General features: G+C 40.8%; 1 protein-coding gene across 11 annotated transcripts in view; it reads right to left on the bottom strand.

Annotated features, from left to right (window-relative positions):
- Nucleotides 1-787: 787 nt before the first annotated feature.
- LOC124180989 (proton channel OtopLc) overlaps nt 788-19,974 on the bottom strand; it is a 32,656-nt gene continuing 13,469 nt past the window's right edge. For 4 of the 11 annotated variants that reach the window (XM_046567023.1, XM_046567022.1, XM_046567028.1 and 1 more), the window contains exons 4-8: nt 8,392-8,725; nt 7,458-7,566; nt 7,192-7,352; nt 6,859-7,015; nt 788-6,690 (exon numbers count right to left, since the gene is read on the bottom strand). In XM_046567023.1, the coding sequence (XP_046422979.1) occupies nt 5,186-6,690; nt 6,859-7,015; nt 7,192-7,352; nt 7,458-7,566; nt 8,392-8,725 (2,266 nt within the window). In that variant the 3' untranslated portion in view covers nt 788-5,185. Of the gene's footprint in view, nt 6,691-6,858; nt 7,016-7,191; nt 7,353-7,457; nt 7,567-8,391; nt 8,726-8,958; nt 9,030-10,182; nt 11,470-13,033; nt 13,432-15,090; nt 16,202-19,974 lie in introns of those variants that run through there. The other 7 variants (XM_046567029.1, XM_046567030.1, XM_046567032.1 and 4 more) reach the window with 7 other exon arrangements.

Genomic DNA, 19,974 nt, shown 5'->3' with positions numbered 1-19,974 from the left:
CATAAATCACGTACACAATAACATTTATCTTGTCAAGAGAACTAGACCGTCATAACTATTATTTGTGATTGGATATGCTGAATTCGAATCCGGTGTCAGAATTTGTCATTCACCCCGAGATTTTTTTCCCCGGTTGAAATTCCTCTATATTCTACTGAACGATTCGGAACGCTGAAAAAAAAAGGTAAGGCTAACCCCTTCGCATTTTTGGCGAAAATTTTAACCGTTTTCAATTTCAAATAATTTCTCCGCTGTTGTTCCCACGCTATTTTCCTAATGGTCCAATTAGTCCAGAAAACGTAGTAGAAACTGATTTGGAGATGAAAAGTTTTTTGCTCCGAAAATCACGAAAAAATTAATCCCAAGCCTTTTGGAATTTTCGTAAAAATTTTGACGAATTTGTACATCGCTGGAATCCTTCCTTTGATACACTATATCAGGGATGGCTAACTCGGTCTGAATGCAATAGTTCCTCAGAGTCATGTAGTTTCCTCTGCCTGGTCGTGATCAACCGGTCGGCTATACCTGCCATGTTAAATCAAGTTAACCAGGTCAAAGTTTCATCGTAAGACGAATTTTCATCCAAACCTAGCTTCTTGGTTCCTGAAATCAATAATCGAATTAGTTTATTTTTTTTGCTAAATACCGTCCACTGATTAACTACATCGGTGTACCAGCGAGATTCTCACATGGTATCATTCTAACGCAATAACTTTCATAAACGTAAAGAGCCTGATTCACGGACAAGTTTCTACGAAGAGCGAGAAGTAATAATTCGCAATGTATGTACATCTAGATAACTTTTATTAACCAATATAGTCATCGTTACAAACGTTGTGGATGCGACAACGTTATGTCAATCAACGAATACAATGAAACTTAACTTTATTAGATATTTTTAGTTTTATTACTACTGACTTATAAACTGGTTACTCGACGACACGTACTTATTTTGTTCACTTTTATCAATCGTGTTTCGTGTAATGGTGGAGGATGTGTGTGTGTGTGTCTGTGTGTGTGTATGTGTATGTGTATTATTTGTGCAAGTGTGTACAAACGTGAATTTTTCAAGGACATCAAAAACGCACCTACTACGATCATAGATCACTAATATCGTCAGGTATTGATATCTAAAGGATACCAAAACTCACGTGTCACATCGATTATCAAGCCATTTCTCATCTAGTTACTGATCAAATGATCTGGCGAAGGTTGGACAAGAGTTCGTTTTATTTGGCTGCGCAACATTCAAGCGTTGCACAAGTCTATACTTACTCGTACATATTTACTTTATATATTTCTGTATACCTTAAAGACTTTTTTCGAATTTATCGTGGAATAAGGATTATCAACAAAATATCGATATCCAATAAATTTGAATCCATGACCAAAATGGTCAAGCATATGGCTATCGTAAGACTAGCGTTACATAAACCAGATGATTTTTTTATCCACGATGTATACAGGCAAAGTACAAACATTGCGTTGCCCGAGAATAATTACATACTGGGTAAAATGTACATGTATTTTTTAACTCTACAATGGTCGAAAATTTCAATACGATTTTTGGATGGGACTTGTATAGTGTGGTTTGGATTTATTTGTTTTATTGGAATGCTTAAATAGGGTTGGTTCATAAGAAAAACATTTTCCATGGTCTGATTTTTGGTTTTGCATTGGTTGGTCCGGTGTGGCAGTGTCTTGTCTTCTATTCTAATTATAATGAATTTCACTTTTATGAAGATACGAAAACGCGTACGCGTTTCTCTTTATCGTCAAAATGTAGCGCAGAGTATTGGCGAGACGTTTTGGCGGGGTGAGTTAGAAATATCCAATATACATACATAAAATAAAGAATGCCTATTAGAAACCGATTTTTTTTACCGTTCACCGAAAGAGGAACCTGGATTACATTGGTCTGTGTATTTTACGTGGTACATCTAACCAAAGGTCGACCATAGAAGGACGCAGGAAATGACTTAATGATTTTCGGTAAAAATCTGTGCGATTGGATATGAATCATTACATAAACACGATTACATCAACGTGTAGGTACACTTCGGTACTTGCTGGTTAAAAAATGTCGTTTCACTAAACGATCGGAAGTGATAGCATATATTTATATGATATAGTATGTATATCGAGTGATGAGTGTATATGCAAGTATGTAAAAAATGGTACGTTGTCTTGGTAGCTTCTTTTCAGTTTCGTCACTGCCATTCGTGTCGTCTATTCGACAATGAATGCAGTTACCCTATTCGTCGAAGATGATGATCGATAATAATGATTGCGATGAATAAATTAAACATTAAAAATAAATTAACAGATAAAATAAAGTATAAATCTGGTATCTTCGCTTCACTAACACTCTGCTGAATAATTTACTGTTATTTACACCACATTCAACATGTATCAATCTTACATTAAAAATTTATAATTTTACACATCATATATATGCATGTATAGTGTATTAATAACGTCATCACGGGATGGTTGAAACAAAAAAAAAAAACAAACATGAATTCCAAAGGGACTAAAGTTACTTTTTACTTGGAAATCAACTTTTTGACCCGTCTCTTCCGCAAACAAAATCTTTTAATAACTCGGCCGTAAATTGAAAATACGGATTCAACGGCAGTGCAACTAATTTGGCCTTCGAGACCAGTTCAAAATTACATTCATCGAAAAACAATGATCTGAAAATGACGAGTATGTTCTGTAAGATCTGACAGAACGGTGTAAAGAATCAGGGAAGAGATCCAAGACGGTCAAGATTATAAGTTTGTCGAGTTGGCATGAAATACCGATATATCGCTATGTGTATATAATTAATTGATGTAGTCGTATATAGACGTAATTAATGTGTGATGATACAATTTATTAATATTACCATTTACGTAAAATATGTAGACTCAATACCGAGTAGATGCTGATTTGACGGCTCGTCAAATCATTTTGAGGGTTCGGGGGACATATGTCGGGAGACTTGATGTTTCGGGCGAAGAACGCGGGGCAAGGATTGGGTGTGAGATTTCTGACGAGAATTGATTTCCCAACGATCTTATACTCTATAATAATAAGGTAATGAATTTAAAATAGGATTAATTCCAAGTCTTAAATATTAATCAATAATTTATTTAATTTTTATTCTTCGTGAGTGAATCATTATGCAAGCTAACATCTAAGTCTAAGCCTGTCATCTACGTTACCAAAGTGTGGTTGTGTGTTTATTAATTTATTGTAATGACTTCATATTCTCAAAACACTTATGCGTCGTGCGCTATACAAAGAAAAAAAAAAAACATTCTCTATAACCTATCGGGTTATTTATTCGTTGCTGAATACGAATACGACCGACGTGGCTGTTCCAGCGACTTTCTCTCATCCGGTTCTCACATTCAACGAGGAATAAATGACCCTGTATACACATTGTGTCATTGTTACAATATCATCGAAGTATATGTATTATATTTATTTTAAGTTCGTGATTTTCATTTCATATAATATCTGATTCAATTTTTTTTTTCTATCCTTTTTCTTCTTCCTTGCGTACACCGATAATTATATAGTGAACAGAATGTAGAGCTCTGATTTTTTACGCAAAAATATCCTAAAATAGAAACAATTTTGTACTTTACATATACGCAATTTAATGCAGATCTGGGGGTGAATAGCTGATGCTTTAAATACCAACAATGAAATATCAAATCGATCGTGACGATATTTAAAATCGCGTCTATCCCAAGGCGCACATTCCTTGATATTTTTATCATTATGGTCATGTTAACCATCCCCCGTTTCAATCTCTCGTTGTGTATCAACTGATCGTTAGGGCGGTAGTGAGGAGAACCTGAGTAGAATATAAATAGAAAAACTGCCAAACCCTGCATATAAATTCTGGGTTAATAAAAATTACTCGAAAAAGGACTAATCTTTAATATTAGATACGTCAGATGTACGAGTTATCGCTTTCACCCGGTGATTTTTATACATGATTAAAAATTGTACAGTGTACGTACGTGAGTGGCGGTCAAGTGATTACCTCTCCGCTTAATCTTACGCTGTTGTTAATCCAATTCTGCTCTAACTCTAGGCTAAAACAGCGAGGTGAGACTCACAGCTACGGAAAGACAGGCCTGCAGCTAAGTATGTGTGAGTTATTTGAAATTTTATCAACTTGAAATGCAGTGTGGGTATAAAAGTAGAAAATCCGACAACAGTTTGCCGAAGTTTTTAAAGTATAAAAGAAACAGTGCATTCCCTGCATGTATTAAACTAACAGGAAATTTTTACTGCCGCAGTTGCACGCATTTTTAGATTTGGCAATATTCTCACATTCATTGGTTGTGATTTTTTTTTTTTTTTCGAACAAAATGAGACACCGTCGTCTCCTAGTTCTTTCGTGTCCCAGTGGAAAGTTGAGGAACAAAAAAATAAAAACAAAATGAACAAACAACGTTGCCAGAAAGGGTAAAGGCTCAGACCATCTTTCTTCAGACGTATTGAAAGGGAATGAAATTTATTTTTCCACTATTCTATATGACACCCGAGATTCGAGCTTTAACGTATATTCGGAAATCATTTGATTTACAATTACACCTACCTACCGTGTATGGTAGACGTGACCGAACTCATCCTATCGACTTTAACTTTTTTTTGCTGCATCAAAAAAATATGTCGCAGGACGAATGAATATATTTATAGGTACAGAGAAAGAGGTTGTCCTGATAGTGTCGTAAAATACGTTGTTTTTTGTCCGCAAAGATTCTCTGACGTTCCTACACTATATACGGTCGTTGTTGATTTATCGTTTTGTTTCACTTTATTATCCTTAAAATAATCTCCCCGTTATTTCGCTCGAGTTCAATTCTAATCGTTAGATTCAGAAAAGATCCTCCGGGTAGCTGCAACGCGATTACGCTACTCGTCGTACGACGTTTTATGGCCGGCAATTGCAAAAAATTTTGTTACGGGTGTATAACCCACACATGTATATGTATATGTACGTATACGCGTATGTCGTACGTATCATTTGTCCAAGGTATATCTCCTCTCTACTATATTCATAACTCTCTTTCTGCATATATACGGGCACGCGGTGCCGCTGAGCTCAGTTAAATAATTGTGCGCGTTCTTTTGCATATTGAGCATTATTGCATAATTTCCCAATCAACTATCGCTCACATTACTCGAGACGAGCCTTGTAGCTTGTCTTCCATATCTCGGCGAGCGTAACCGCGCTATGGAACCTATGGAAGATGCAAAGAGGAAGCGTGACGCGTTGGACGATCGCCCATGCCAAGAACCCGTAGAAGTCCAACTGGACGGGGTTCGCGACCACCTTCTGAGTCTCGAAGGTGTAGATCACCCACATGGTCACGTTGCATATCAATAAGAATGTCACAACCTGGCGGCCCGGCTTGCTGCGATCGTGTTCCGGTAGGTGAACGCGCCTACGCGAGACGTCGGCGATAAAAAGCATCTGAAGAACAACTTGAGCCACGGAGAGAAGACCAGTTACCATAACGAGGAGATTCGGCTCGTGTGTAAAAGCTGCCAGGGATCCAGCGATCACGCTGAACACCGCGTAAACGAAAAGGCCAAAAGCCGAGACGCGGAGGAGGATGTCGTTCAAGTCGCTCTGTTCCTCAGCCTTGAACTTCAGACCTTGGACGCGTATGAAGCCGACGATTATGGCGATAATGGACAGTGCCATGAGGACGCAGTGCGAGACGTCGGCAAGGTAGATCGCGAGTAGCCCCAACTCTGGATGGTGTATCAATACGAAGAAGAGAATCAAGCAGATCAGCGACCCGACCAGTAAAAGTAGCCCGAAGAAAAGACCTTTGCTAGCACCAACGCAATCAACTCGGGCGTGTCCGGCGTGGGCAAGAGCAACCGCGCGACGGCTCAACATTGCCTCTAATCTGCGCTCAAGATCAACCTCGACACGGAGTGGCCATCGGGGATAACACCCTATGTGTTTCCACATCACGTATATCACCGCTGCGCCTATAAGACTGTACTCAATGATGAAAGGGAACAAGTAAGGCGCGGCGTCCTGGACAATGGTCCCCATGATGTTGACGCGTCCGCAAGAGTTCGACATGGTGCCGTCGTCGGTTAAAGCCTCCGCGTAATAGCCAAGATTTGGGCTGCTCCAGCTTGTGCTGGCGTTCGTCAAGTTACTCACGTCGAAGATCTGGTTAACCGGAGGGTTATTTTGCGGTGAATTCATGAAGTCCGTGAGAAACGGCATGAACGGTGCAGCTGTGGTGGTCGTTGCTCTGACGGTTGTGGTCGGTAGAGTTGTCGTCGTAGTCGTCGTCGTTGTCGTCGTCGTCGTCGTGCGACTCAACGTCGTCAGCAAAGTTGTCAGGGTAGTTGCTCTGCTGCGAGTTATCGGTTGCACGTTAGTCGTGGTGGTTGTAGGTCTCATGGTAGTAGTGCTGGTGCTCATTGTTGTCCACGGCGTGAGCGTCGTTGCTGCAGTTGTGGTAAGAGCATTGGCTACGGCTTTTATGGTAGTGCGAAGAGTTCTGCCCATCGAAGGCAGTGTTGTACTTCCCAATGTCGTTGCTGTCGTTGACAAAACGGAGTCAAGTGGAGCCTCGCGAAGTTGAGCTAGATCGCGTGGTTCAGTGCCTAGAATAACCCCTGCATTGCGTTGAGAATGTTGTTTGATGGTGTCTGATAATAAGAAAGTTTAACGGGTTGTATACGTTGAGATGAAGTTTGTCATTTGGCCTACTTACTCACATTCATTGGCATGTTATATAATTTAATACCATTCACGATGTAGTCGATATCTTTATACTATCGGAAGATGAATGAGGAAATTGATAGAAATTTCATTACCTAAAACACCAATTTCTTCTTGTCCTATACGTTGATGGTACTGTGTAATTTCCTTTAAACTTTCCAATACTAGAGTGCGAATCCAAACGCAGAGGTTTGTGGCTACTACGTGCATCAGACCAAATCGGGCAACTACCTTGAATCGATGTATGTTGAGCTGAAATAACGACATGTTTATACGATGGAAAATTCAGTGCTCGATTCACGCAGCATGTAAACAATTTCACGTGATAAATAAACATTATTTTACCGGAAGTTAATACTTCGCGTAGCGTACGTCTAGTATCAAATATCGACAGGTAAAACTAATTTAAACCATGAATGTATTCTCACCCTAGAGTTCATGAAGATGAAGTACATTTGCATGAAGGTAAATATCATCTGCAATACGGGATTAACACCTCTGAGAATCTGATAACAGGGCGATGTAGGTGGCACTTCGAAAAATGCGCCAAACTCCAAACCGTTGTACACCATTGTGCCCAATCCAAACGCTGAAAAACCCATGAAAAGCCTCGTATTCTCTAACTGAAGTTATTTAAGAGAGCCGATAACAGGGAATCAGAGCTCACTAGATTCGATTAGGTCTCGCAACTTACCGATTGCTCCGATGCGAAGGAAGAAACTGCCGTGACTATGATCGTTCTGAGAAGTTTTACGTTTTCGCAAAGCTCGCGTAGCCACACCTGCTTCGACTTCTGCAGCATCCTGTAATTACGAAGAGAAAAAGGACATCTTATTAAACGGTGGGAAAAACTTGCTACGTAATCCAGAAGAATAAGAGTTTCGAACTCGAGTACACGTGCTGCGTTTTTTTAAGATTGTGAGTAAAAATGACAAAAATTTAAAATACGTTTCGTATGGATCGACACGCGGTCAGGGAGTCGCGGCAGATCATCTCTTCATTTGTTTGCTGGTTATACAAAGCTCAACGTCTCTCTGTCTTTCCGTTTCTATGTTCGCTTACAACTCCAGAACTACCGAAACCATTTAGATTACTTTTTTTCTGCATACAGCTACAACGTCTGGCCAGGTTTTACGATATATTTTGTTACAACCAGATCAATAATTTTCGAGATAGAACGATATTTGTAAGCCGAGTCGGAACGAGATCACACACGCATGTGAACTAACTCTAAACTCTTACAGAGGATAGAGGAAAGTGGTCTTTAAGAATTTTCAAGGTCTCGACGAGCTCTGCAATAAGTTCGCAATAGCATACGGCTAAATCTATTAGTTTTTTCACAAGAAGCATTTGAAAATATTCGCCGACGACGGCGCAACAGGCAGCGAGTTGAGAATAAACACAGTGTACAGCTGAAAGCGGTTTCAATTGCTCGCCATAAACTTCACCACAGGGATCAGCTGCGTCACTTATTCAACGAGCTTATTTATTAAAATCTTGTCAATGAACATGGATTCCATCATTCATAGTCAGCGTTCAACCGATGGGTAAACATTCAGTGTTTAATTTGTGTGCAAACAATGCGCATAGAAATGTAAAAGGAGGTATAATATGATAATTAATAATACCTGGAATTCCTTCTTGCTTTTGCCAGACGCTTTTTGCTCTTTGTCCTTTTTCTTCTTCTTATCCTTTGTTTCCTTCGGCTCCTTCGGTGGTTTTGGCGGTCTTGGAGGTGGCGGCGGGGAATCCCCACCTCGGGAACAGCAGGCGCTCTCTTGCAGTAGGAAGCAGAATACGTATAGGAGGAAAAGAATGCTGGCTCCGTACAGATAAGTGAAGAACCCCTCGTAATAGTACAACGGTAACTTGTGCGTCACTACTTCGCTGATGACATAGGCGATGCAGACAACAACGAGCAGCTTCGCGTAGATGAAGCTCATGATAATGAACAGGGACGTTCTGAGAATAATAAAATTCAATTTAGTTGACTTTCGTCCGCTGCAATGGTGAGAAGAAAAAAAGCTCGTATTGTGTCTATTAATGCAGTGTTAAAATTTCTTTCAAGTTCCGAACGTGTCATTTGGACGAAAATATAAATGGACTCGTACCACGCTACTTGTATTATAAAACTTCCGAACAATACGAATTAATAAACACACGATTTAATCTATGTTAAAAAAGTGATCAGGTACCGATATTTCGATTTGGCGGTAATTTTGATGTGTTCTCGAGTGTATTAAGAAGATCCGCACAGTTTTAGACCTCTCGACCTGACCGATTACGAGAAATACTTATAATGAATTCCAGTATGAATACGTCTGTTGCGTATAATGCCTGTGCGCATGCGCCAACGAATTTTACCGCACTCTTCGGAATTGGGGCACTTTACGCACGCTCCACAGGCTTCGTCAATTACCTAATCTCTTTGTTACGCGATGTCAGTGGCATATTCAATTTTTCTGAATTATCCTTTCCTTCACAGGTATTGTAAAAATAGCATGCCATACGTGCGTATGGGCGATATTTAACTTTTGCAGTGGTTACAGCGCTCGCCTTGACTCATACTGCAAAACTTCACAATCGTTGTATGAATCGTCCACATTTCGCACCTGTCACCTGATATACTATTTTTTTACTAAACTAATATACCTTTCTTGATTAGTTTTTGCTGGAAATGTATGCAAAAATGAATCTCTTTTCCGAAAGATAAAACTTTTTTGCATAACAAACACAATGGGTCATATTTCTTCCGGTAGAGGTAAGTATAAAAAATGTGAAGGAAAAAATTTCATAGAGAATGAAGGAGTGCGTTTTCCGTAAACATTCAGGCCCATAGTGGTTCAAGATTTGGGGGATATTTCTATAAAAATTGCTAAGATATATAAATATTGATACCTAATGGTTTATAGTTGCAATTGACGGAATTGCCTCATATCAATATTTTTTCACATGTTTCCACGTTTTTATCAAGTCACGATTCTTGTCAACATTTCGCTGAAAGGATTCCCTTTCAGCCTAGACTGTTTATTCATATAATAAGGGCAGCTATGTTGAAGCTATTAGTGTTTTTAAGCAGCACGCCTGATGATCTGAAACCACCGAAGGAAAATATAAAAAAGAGGAAAATAAAAGAGTTGATGGTTAAAAATGTTTAAAACAAATTAAATATAAACATGTTGCAGATACGCGAGCAGATTGTTGTTACTCTGTATGAGTTACAAATTTATTGTAAGTCAACTGATTTAAATAAATAACAATAATTGAATAAATAAATATGTTTTGCACATTAGGCACACACTCATTGAATTTCTCACCAGTTATCGAAAGGCGTGGGCTTTTGGGTTAGCTAAAGATAACCGTTGAAAGGTTTAACCTATCAACACGACCAAAATAGACCTAATTTGACCAAATCTTACCCAGGCTTTTTATCAACCTTCCGCCTAGCAGCGCGTGGGTGTTCATCGCTTGTATGATTGTCGTTGTTCAAAAATGGACGTACTTCAAGCTCCATATTTACGTCAGCCATGACTAACTTTGATTGTGATTCAAACCCAATTCACTGTCACGGACACTTTTTTCTCTAAACTTTGACAACACCTCTACGTCAAATTCCAATGCATCATACATTCAACTTTCAAATTATCCAAATTATTCCCGTTGCGAATATAAGACGCCACTCTTCGTTCGCCACTTCTGTCGAAGATCAATTAGCACGTACAGTAAGACGTTTAATTAGCTGACTGGAATCGCTCGGAGCCGCGTGCCGCATGACCCTCAGTCACAGATTATTTACGAAAGTTGACTGTCGCCCGCTGATAGACGCCTAGACGCGCTGATCATTCGCTAGGCTGTATTCTCGAGGCAATATCCTGCGTGTGTGGGTACAGAGATGTAATATCGCGCGTTGAGTCTGACGGCAAGCTCCGAAACACACCACTGGATTTTTAAGTAATCGTAGGGACATTTTTCCAAGTCACTTTACACTTGTTCCAACGTGCCCCATCGGACGTTTAACAAAATCCCGCAGTCAATGAACTCTGCTGCACAGTTTTTCTCGCGGACTCGAGGATCCGATTACGTATTATCGACTTTTGCTGCAAGCCAGTTGGAGAGGGGGGAATCTCAGTCTCTCCTGTATGCACCGTGGGCACAATATTGTCTGGTGCATTTTCTGACGAGAGCTTAACGGACTCTTTGTGCTCCTGATATTTCAAGGGTCGTGGCGGCAGACTTCATTGTCTCTGATATATGGGGTTGGCAGACTCTACGTGTAAGGAAAAATACCCCATTGTTCACGTGGTGGGGTGCCACTATTTTCTCCTAATGAATAACGAACAAGAAGCGTATACACGCGCGATGGTTGTTAATAAAATAAAACGTCGATAGCAGGTTCCGTGCTGGGCGTTTATCTTCTTTGAAAATAATTACAATCGATTTAGCAAAATTCGAGCTTTCTATCAATTTCTCTCGCTTTTTGTTACTCTTTTACCCCGTTTCTTTGAAAACGCGTCGCGGGTTCACATTCCGATACGATCGATCTCGCGAACTGGAGGTGATTTTCTACTATTTTTTTTTTTATATCGCACCACTTTTTCCAACCGATTATATAGGCAGAATCGTCGAACGAGTTAGACCAGTCGTTTACTCTTCATTGCATCGCGAAGCGCGACGCACTGCACGAAGAGTTGCTCGTTGTGCACAGACTCTGGGCAGCAGGCTGACTGGCTGCAGAGCTCGTGGTCGATAAACCAAGAGTACCTATCGCCACACAGCGTTCTCTGCCCTTGCCAAATATCTCGTTTCTCTATCTCGTCCAAAGGATCCGTCGACTTTCGACTTGGGGCTTTATATTTTTTCCTTGCGGAAAGAACGAGAAGCGTTCCCATCAAATCTCACTTGTCCCTCAAGAATCTAGCTTAACTTGCCTGATAATAATAATAACGGCACTGAGGAGTTTCAAAGGTTGACCCTAGTTTGAGGACTTTCTTTTTTTCCTTTCAATCTTACAGGGCGAAAGCTACTCCAGTAGAGTTTTCTCTGCAAATATTTGAAGCGTAGTTTTCTTAAGAGATGTCGAGGCTTGAAATCTAAGTAGGCTCTTGGAAAGCTTGCAGAAGTTAGATGCTATCTGCAAGAGCCGAAATTAACAACTTTCTACCACGTCGGCAAAATTTACAAATCAATCGCTTACGACTAAGCTTTTTTATCACGTACCTAATGCTAACGGATTGTATTCTTTGTCCAGTTTTTCAAGCTTTAAAGCCTCGGGCTTCATATATCAAATACTTTACTGACAAATTTATTATACATATAACAAAGACTCCGTAGCGCTGTAAGCGGTGGAATCTTACTGTCAGATACTACAACGTTACAATGATAATTAGTAATTAAGATACACCTTGAAAACGGATAATTGATTCTATTCTGTGATTGAATCTTTTACCGTACAGCAAACATTCACTCTACAATGTCCCCAATGATGTTAACGTTCTGCTAGTATTTGTCTATTTTTTCAATTTGACTCTCAGCACTGTTGGATTATTCAGTAGGCGGGCCATCAGATAGTGTAAACATTTTCAGTTGAAATGCATTTTTTTTTAATCCAGTTCAGATTTGTCTCGTGGAATTTACACGGTATTAAAATTAGACTGTTTTCGAAATTTAATTCCACGTGCAACGAGCTTGCGCGATTTGTATCCGATCGAACAATCGTCGTTAAATATAATAAATAAGGTTCCAAATCCAAAAGATATATAAAGCGGTTTCTTCTTTCCGATAATATAATAAAATAAAAAGTAACAGATTGCTTTACTGTGTTATTTCATTACTCCAAGCGCCTGTCATGGCACGTTGATAAGGTAACTCGATACCATCCTCACTTTGCGATTGACGAGATATATTTGTCGATAAAGCAACTCAACGTGATCTCGACCAAGACTCAATTACTTAAAACTTATTGAACTGTCAAATACTTTCGTTAAGGGGGTGCCCTGGTCGATATCGACGGTTGTATACATCTCGAATCATCCAAGACCACGTATGTATCTCAAACGGAAAAAAGTGCACAGCAGCCCCATTCTACATGCAATTCCGAACAAAACGGCACGTGAAAAATGAACAGAGTTCACCCACTTAAAAGCGTCGCGTTTTTTTGAGATCTGCTTGACGATTGGAGCTTTTCAAAAATCTGACGAGGATCAAACGGCAGATGTTGGAACTATACTTAATCGAGATGAAACATTTATAAAATATAATAAAAAATAATACCTAGCATCCGGCGTTTCGTCGCATTGTCGCGCCATCGCGCAGGCAGGACTCTTGCTGTGAGGAATTCTGTATTTTTAGAATATCAGTTCACGAGGGTAAAGTTATTTTCGACTGATCAGTCTGTAACTCTACTCTTGTCGGTTGAACTGCAGTGATATAAATGAATGTGTCCAAAATTTCCAACAATATCGTGGCGATTAATTGACGGACGGAACTGCAAACGCAGAGATCACAAAACGCGTATAATTAATCAGCGCCGAGTCGTGATAAGTATGATTTAATACAATGTGACAAGGGACAGACACCGGCACGTTCACTCCGTGAGTTTCAATTGCGGAACTCGACTTCTGACCGTGTTCTTTCGTTCGTAGTCAGGCCTGAGATGCAATATTGCTCTGGTAATTCGAGCACCTAGTCTCAGGTGCAACCGTGTACGGTTATTGAATACTCTACCGGGTCTCCTTACGTCGCGAAGCGAGGTACGTGCATGTGCATGTCGAACAGAAATTTACGACATAGTTTGACATAACAAAGGTTCGTTTATGCCGCGAAAAGCGGAGCCAGCAGTCACAACGCACAATGTTGGGGAGGCGATGAGTCACTTTTGCCTTGTGCCTTCGGCAACAAATTGTTAAGAGAATTAATTACTCGCCGTGCCTTAAAGCTCTTCACATTGTACGAGTGAAAAATATCCGCTATATCTCGAGTATGAGTTATTCTAATCATCGTAATAGCCGTGAACTACCAGCATAACGCAACATAATTAATTATTTTTACCGATAAAGCGAGCCGAATTCGAAGGCAAATCGAGGGCGTTGTGATAGTGTGATACGCTTATTATTTTTTAATGATAAACTAGCGGGATCTTATCGAGAATAACACAAATTTCAATTCGAGATACGGCGAAGCGGAACGATCTGACGATATGTTTATTATCTGGGAATTTCAACTTTCGCGAGTAATTTGTATTCGTATTAATATTTCAAGTGTAAAAATATCAATTCCAGAGAGAGAAAAATGGCGTGTTAGAAAATAATAGAAGATCAGCTAGCATCGCATAATATGCAGATATCATGTTTTCCACTTTGGTTACATTGTGTGCTCATACATTCCGACGCTGTATACGTTATAGCCATACGATTCATTGCATCTCACAGGGAGATCGGGTGAATCGCGACGTGGAACATAATCGTTACGCGTCGTGAGAAATTTACGGCATAGAATTATATTCCCATCGGGAATAATAAGTAGGTATATGGTACGTACGGTATGAATGTACGTGTCGTGTAGAACTGAAAGCCGATTTAACATAAAAATGGAAATAAGTATGAGTGTTTGTCGGTGAGTTTGATAACAATAATCTTTTAATACTCCAGGATGAAGACAACGACGAAATAATGAACTTCTTATTCCGCCGAGTGGTACAACTCGTAAAGCTATTTCGTGTTCCGAGAAAGGTACTTGAATAACGTAAAATGAAAAACTTCGTTCGTTATATAGCGATGAAAAGTTAACGCTTCATATTTTTGGCTCATATGTTACGTACAAAAAAGCATTTTCTAGGTATGTCTCAACAAAAATTGCACACATTTACTCTGATTCAATTTGTATTTCGCGCGGTTCGTTGCGGTTTCGTTAATTTTTCCTTCACCATGCTCGCATAGTATGGAATAATCACTTTCTTGCTCGGAATAATAATAAAATCTGAACATAATTAGTTTTGATTTGTGCAATAATATTTGCAAAATGTTTTATACGAGTACCTAATAAATGTCTCTGAAATTGTTCATCCATTTACTGTTATCTCGTGAATGGTGATCCGTCAAACGTAAAATAGTTTCAAAGAAAAAAAAAAGAAAGAAATTCACCATCGTTGTTGACATTTTTTCATACTCGTTCCCACCTTCTTGTCAAAATTGTCTCGTCTGTTCTTCTTCGGGTGAACGGAAGTGCTTCCCGGATGAACGAGGTTGTCGGCATATATTTTGCTTACGTCACAACGACTACTCTACGTGTATGTTCGTGAGCTATAAGTTAGAGGCCGAATTGCGTCTTACTTTTCGTCAGGCTTAGGCTTGACGATCTTTAGCTCCATCCTCTTGTTCGCGGCGTTGTTACGCTCCGCGTTGTCCTGGGTGCTCGCAGGTGGCTGGGGGTTGAGGGGCCGCGTGACCGGAAGTGTGGCCGTGTTGTCGCCGGCGGCTGCGGCCTCCACCTCCACAGTTGCCACCTTACAGTCACCACCGCCCACCATCGCGAAGTCTTTCTGGATACTGCCGCGCCGCGTCTCTTAACTCTGGATAAAGGAGCCACCCCAAGCTTACCGCGAGACTCGACGGGTTTGCCAACCAAAACTCGTCGCGACTCACGAACAACTCTCAAGTATCTATTTCCGACTTTTCAAAGCGCGGCAACTCCTATTTCACCATCCGAAATTCCCTCCCACCAATTTACAATGCAATATTCTGCTGAGAATCAGTTGTTCGATCGTTGCGACGAGCTTTGATTAACCGTCCGCATTTTCGTCTCGTCTTCTCTTCACTTCGTACTGGGTCCAGCCGTCACGGTCACCGGACTTTCTACTGGAAGGAGTGTATCAGGCACACGGTATACGCCGCGGTCAGAAATAACAACAATGAGAATTCAGATCGTAGTGATCGTAGGGAAGATACGCGGTGAGATGATTCTGAAGTTTGTCTCGGACTTGTCATTCATTCTCAAGAGTTTCCCTCTCGTCTGTAGCAACCGAAACTTTGATGACTGCAAAAGCGTTTATAAAATGTCGGGCAAAAAATGAGCGGGCAAAATTGAGCGGGCAAAACGCAGGGGAACGTGACGCCGCGATCGGTCGATCCTCCTATCTCGCGTCGTCTGTTTACGCTGCCTTCCAGAAGGAAGACCAGTTTTGAAAAGCAACGAGCCGCTCACCGCTTCTGATGCCGCGCACTTGGTTCAACGGACACGATTATCCGTCCGTAACGCGTCCGAGCGAGGGGGTGACAACGTAAGCGAGCCCTCCACCAAAGGGTAGGCGCAGAACACTCGAAGTCGATGCGACACGGCGGGAAAGACGGGGCGATACGGGGGTTGGCAGATCTCAGGGTAAGAGAGATGAACCGTGGGCGGATGAATATGGGGAAGGCATTCCACTCTGTGACCCCAGCATCCCGGAGACTGAGGCTTGCCGGGACGTCTCTCCCGGGCCGGGCTCGGGACGCCCGCGCAGACGCCGCCGAGACCCGCGGGACTCAGGGACCAAGATTACGCAACTTCACACCGAATGCCCTGCCCCACGCTCAGCCGGAGCCTGCGACCCTTGCGAGGAAACATTTCAGCGGCGTTAGGAGCAAGCCGTCCTATAAGGGATGGTCTCCGATGATCTTCCTTGGAACGTTAACCAGTCGAGCATACTTGGCGATTTGACAAGGAGGGATGACGGGGGTTGCTCGGTTGCAGTCTCCTGCGTTTCCAGCCTTGACCTGTCCTGTCGAGTAGGTCCGGGACAGCGGGTTTCGTCCTCGTTAGTCGTTCACCGGTCAGCTCAAGGCCGACGAGACTCTTGTTCCTCCTCCTTCTTTTACCTGGAAACCCTTTAACTCGGGGCACCGTTCGTCGGACCGCCGTTACTGACACGGTTACTCCGCGAGGATGCTGCGGCCAGGGCGTGGAGTGGTGGTAGTTGGATGTATAGTGGTTGTTCCGCGACCCACTGACCCGCTCGATACCGCCACCACCCAGGTCACTGACCTTCCTCTTCTGAAAATGGAGTACCACCCTTTCCGCTGTCAAGCTTCCGTTCACCACGGTTAAGTCGATCGTTTGGTTACAGAGGTGGAGATTTCGGAGTTGAATTGAAAAATCTGGTGCAGCTAGCTTTTAGTTGGAAACAAATTGCTGGAGTGTGTCAAACGAGTGTGGGGTAAGCGTACTAGAGTGAGTTTCGTTCTAACTATGTAGGAAGCGACAACGTCAAAATCATTACCACTGTTTTTGACTCTTTACTTCCTTGACTCTCTCTTAGTATTCCTCTTGTGATTATCAGGTCAGTCAAAACAGTGAATTTCGGATCTCTATCTGTGATAGGTAAAAGTCTCTACGGAGCATCTTTCATTCGGTTCTTTTTTTACTATGCATTTTTCCATCTTACATTACTTTGCGATGCAACATTAGGGATGAATTTACAGTTTTCCTTTATCTGCGTAGCCGTTCCTACAGTGTCCGCACTGAAGGTGTACGTTGTGCGAAGAATTTTAAATTGTGTATTTTTTTTTTTTATCTTTCATCATAAAAACGTGCCGAGCTACCATCCCAACAATTAAGATCCGATTACTTTGTACATCGTCGTAAACATGATTCATATTTGTTCATGGAGTTTAGAATCATTAGGATTTGAGATTCTAAATATTTTTCATTTCACTGAATTGTGATCGGTATTCAAACAAATGTATTCACGTACTGGAGGTTTCTCTACTTGAAGCGTTTCTCAAAGTTATTTTCAACAAATGAATAGAAAAAATAGAGTCATTAAGATAATACTTGCTACGTAGAATGCCGATTGTTAATATTTTCTTCTACTTAAGAATTTTCTTCGAACTGGTGAAAAATAGTCCACTTGACGTATATAGGAAATGCTATACAGAAAAGTATCGGTTTTCTTTCCATAATTCTAATATCATTTACTCATTCTCATTACTTGTGCTAAATTAAAAATTCAATTCCATTCTAAATTCATGCGGCCCTTGTCTAACCCTAGGTAAATCAGAATTATCCACCACATCCATTTCCATACCACAGATTATTTCTGAATTTATTGAAACGGGGTCACATTTATTGGGAACATTTACAGAAGTAAGATTATTCCGAGCTATTCTAGCTGGTTGCGAGGTGCCGTCAATGTCTCCACGGAATAAATCAGCATGCGAGCTGTGATTCCATTTATAGTCATATTGCGACTGGATCCTGGTACACTGACCGACTATTCATCGCATTCTCCGCTCTACTTGGACGAGATTGGAATTAAGAAAAGTATGTGGGGTAAATTCGGAGCGAAGTCTGATAGTTTTCGTCACGGTTTCGGGTCTGCATGTCACATTGTCCAGAGATGACAAAAAGCAATTGGAAAACGAAGTATTTGGCACATCACCCAGTGCCGTTCTCCAGCCGCGAAGCATTTTAGGAGCATCGATTTATCTTCAGAACCTACGCATGCCAGCGTCACAGAGATTTGGAAAAAGGAATTAGCTGACGAAAAAATATTCTTCCAAATTTAAATAATGTGCATCTTCTACCAGCTACGGTATTGATTTTGGAGGAACAATCGGACGTGCTGCCGCGGATGTGGTGTTTTGCGAACTAGCACGCTTTCGATGAAATAGTTCAGGGGATTGCTGGTCGCAGACGCGTCCTGGAATCTCCAAGCGAACTGGTAAGAACGCAAATTGACCTGGTTCTAGATCCCCGGTTGCAGCACGTCGCTTCGAGCACTGATATTACTGAGCAGCTCATCGCGGATCTCATTAAACGCGCATCACAAGACACAATTTTCCCCCAGTTTTTTGCAGAATTTTTCTTTACACACGTTTCATGGATTATTGAAGATTGAGAAATTATTTAACGTCACTTTTGAGCATTACTGTACGTTTTTTATGTATTGTAGGCGTAAATTTTCGAAATTCCTATGGAATTGCAGAGTCAAATTGAGTGAAACGTTTTTTAAAATGATCAATTTACCGCTGTGTAGGTATTTGGGAACGTTTTAATAATTCGTCCAACCTTTTGTCGTAAAGGTTTTTGGAGGATATTTATTTTTGCATTAGAACTATGCTAATGGATGAAACTTCAAGATTCTGGATCTTTGATAAAATAGTTATCATTGGAGTAATTAATCGTTTTCTCAGCAAGTTGCTGCGTACGTTTTCATAAACATCCGTGAAACCGAATCGTTAAGGATGAGAAATGATCTTTGACATATCGAAGAAGCGATGTTATCGTAATATTTTCCACCTCAAGTACAATCATAACACAGAAGACCAATTTAGTCAATAAACGTCACACAATGCGTAACGCTTTCAACGTACTTATACCTTAATTACGAGCTTGGTTAAAGCGATAGAGGAAAAAAATCAGGTACGTCAATTATGTCGGATTAGTTTATGAATGCATCTTATTATTCTGTTAACTAATTCATGCCTCGAACTGTGCGATACCAGCCTGTCTCAATAGGTTTCATATAATTGATTTTCCAACTAATCTTCACCCGATATAATTGGCTTGTTTTCAAAAATATCAAAGCTTACTTTCGATTCTTGAACAATATCACAAAAATTTTGCGAAAATTCTCTCTATAACCTGGTTTCAGATTATTTTTCTATTTTCTGTTTCATACATGTTTTTATTGCTGTTTAAAAATACTAAATCTTTCTTCCCGCGACTTCATTCCCAAAGTCGTAATTTCTTTGTACCTATACGTTATCGGTTATGTATCTGATCCGCTCGAACGAAGGGCTGATCCCACGTGTCCACTTGCTTTGAGACGAAGACTGAAACACTACCGCTACTTCAATTTAGACAAGAGATTCCGTCGTCCAAACTTTGTAAAGCAGGCGTTTTACGTGCAGGCCTCATCTGGGCTTGGCAAGGAGATAATGGACTACGGATTTCCTGTTCAACGAACGCGAACCATGTAACGGATTTGATTGCGTGTCGACATCCAAATAAACGATCGCGAGGGAAAGCAGAAATTGCTTCGTCGCGTATACCTATAGGTATGTCGCGCGCTTAATGACGAGATCTACATACACATTTTTTAATAAATGTATTTCTGCACTATGCAAACACATCTAAGGATAAGCTGACAATGAATGGTAACCTGAATTTAATTCTTTATACCCTGACGAATATCAACGCTTGGATTCATTGAGCATGACACATACAACCATCAC

Source organism: Neodiprion fabricii, chromosome 4 (assembly GCF_021155785.1).
Source record: "Neodiprion fabricii isolate iyNeoFabr1 chromosome 4, iyNeoFabr1.1, whole genome shotgun sequence".
In the NCBI taxonomy this organism is placed as follows: domain Eukaryota; kingdom Metazoa; phylum Arthropoda; class Insecta; order Hymenoptera; family Diprionidae; genus Neodiprion; species Neodiprion fabricii.
This window is presented reverse-complemented; position numbering and strand designations above follow the sequence as displayed.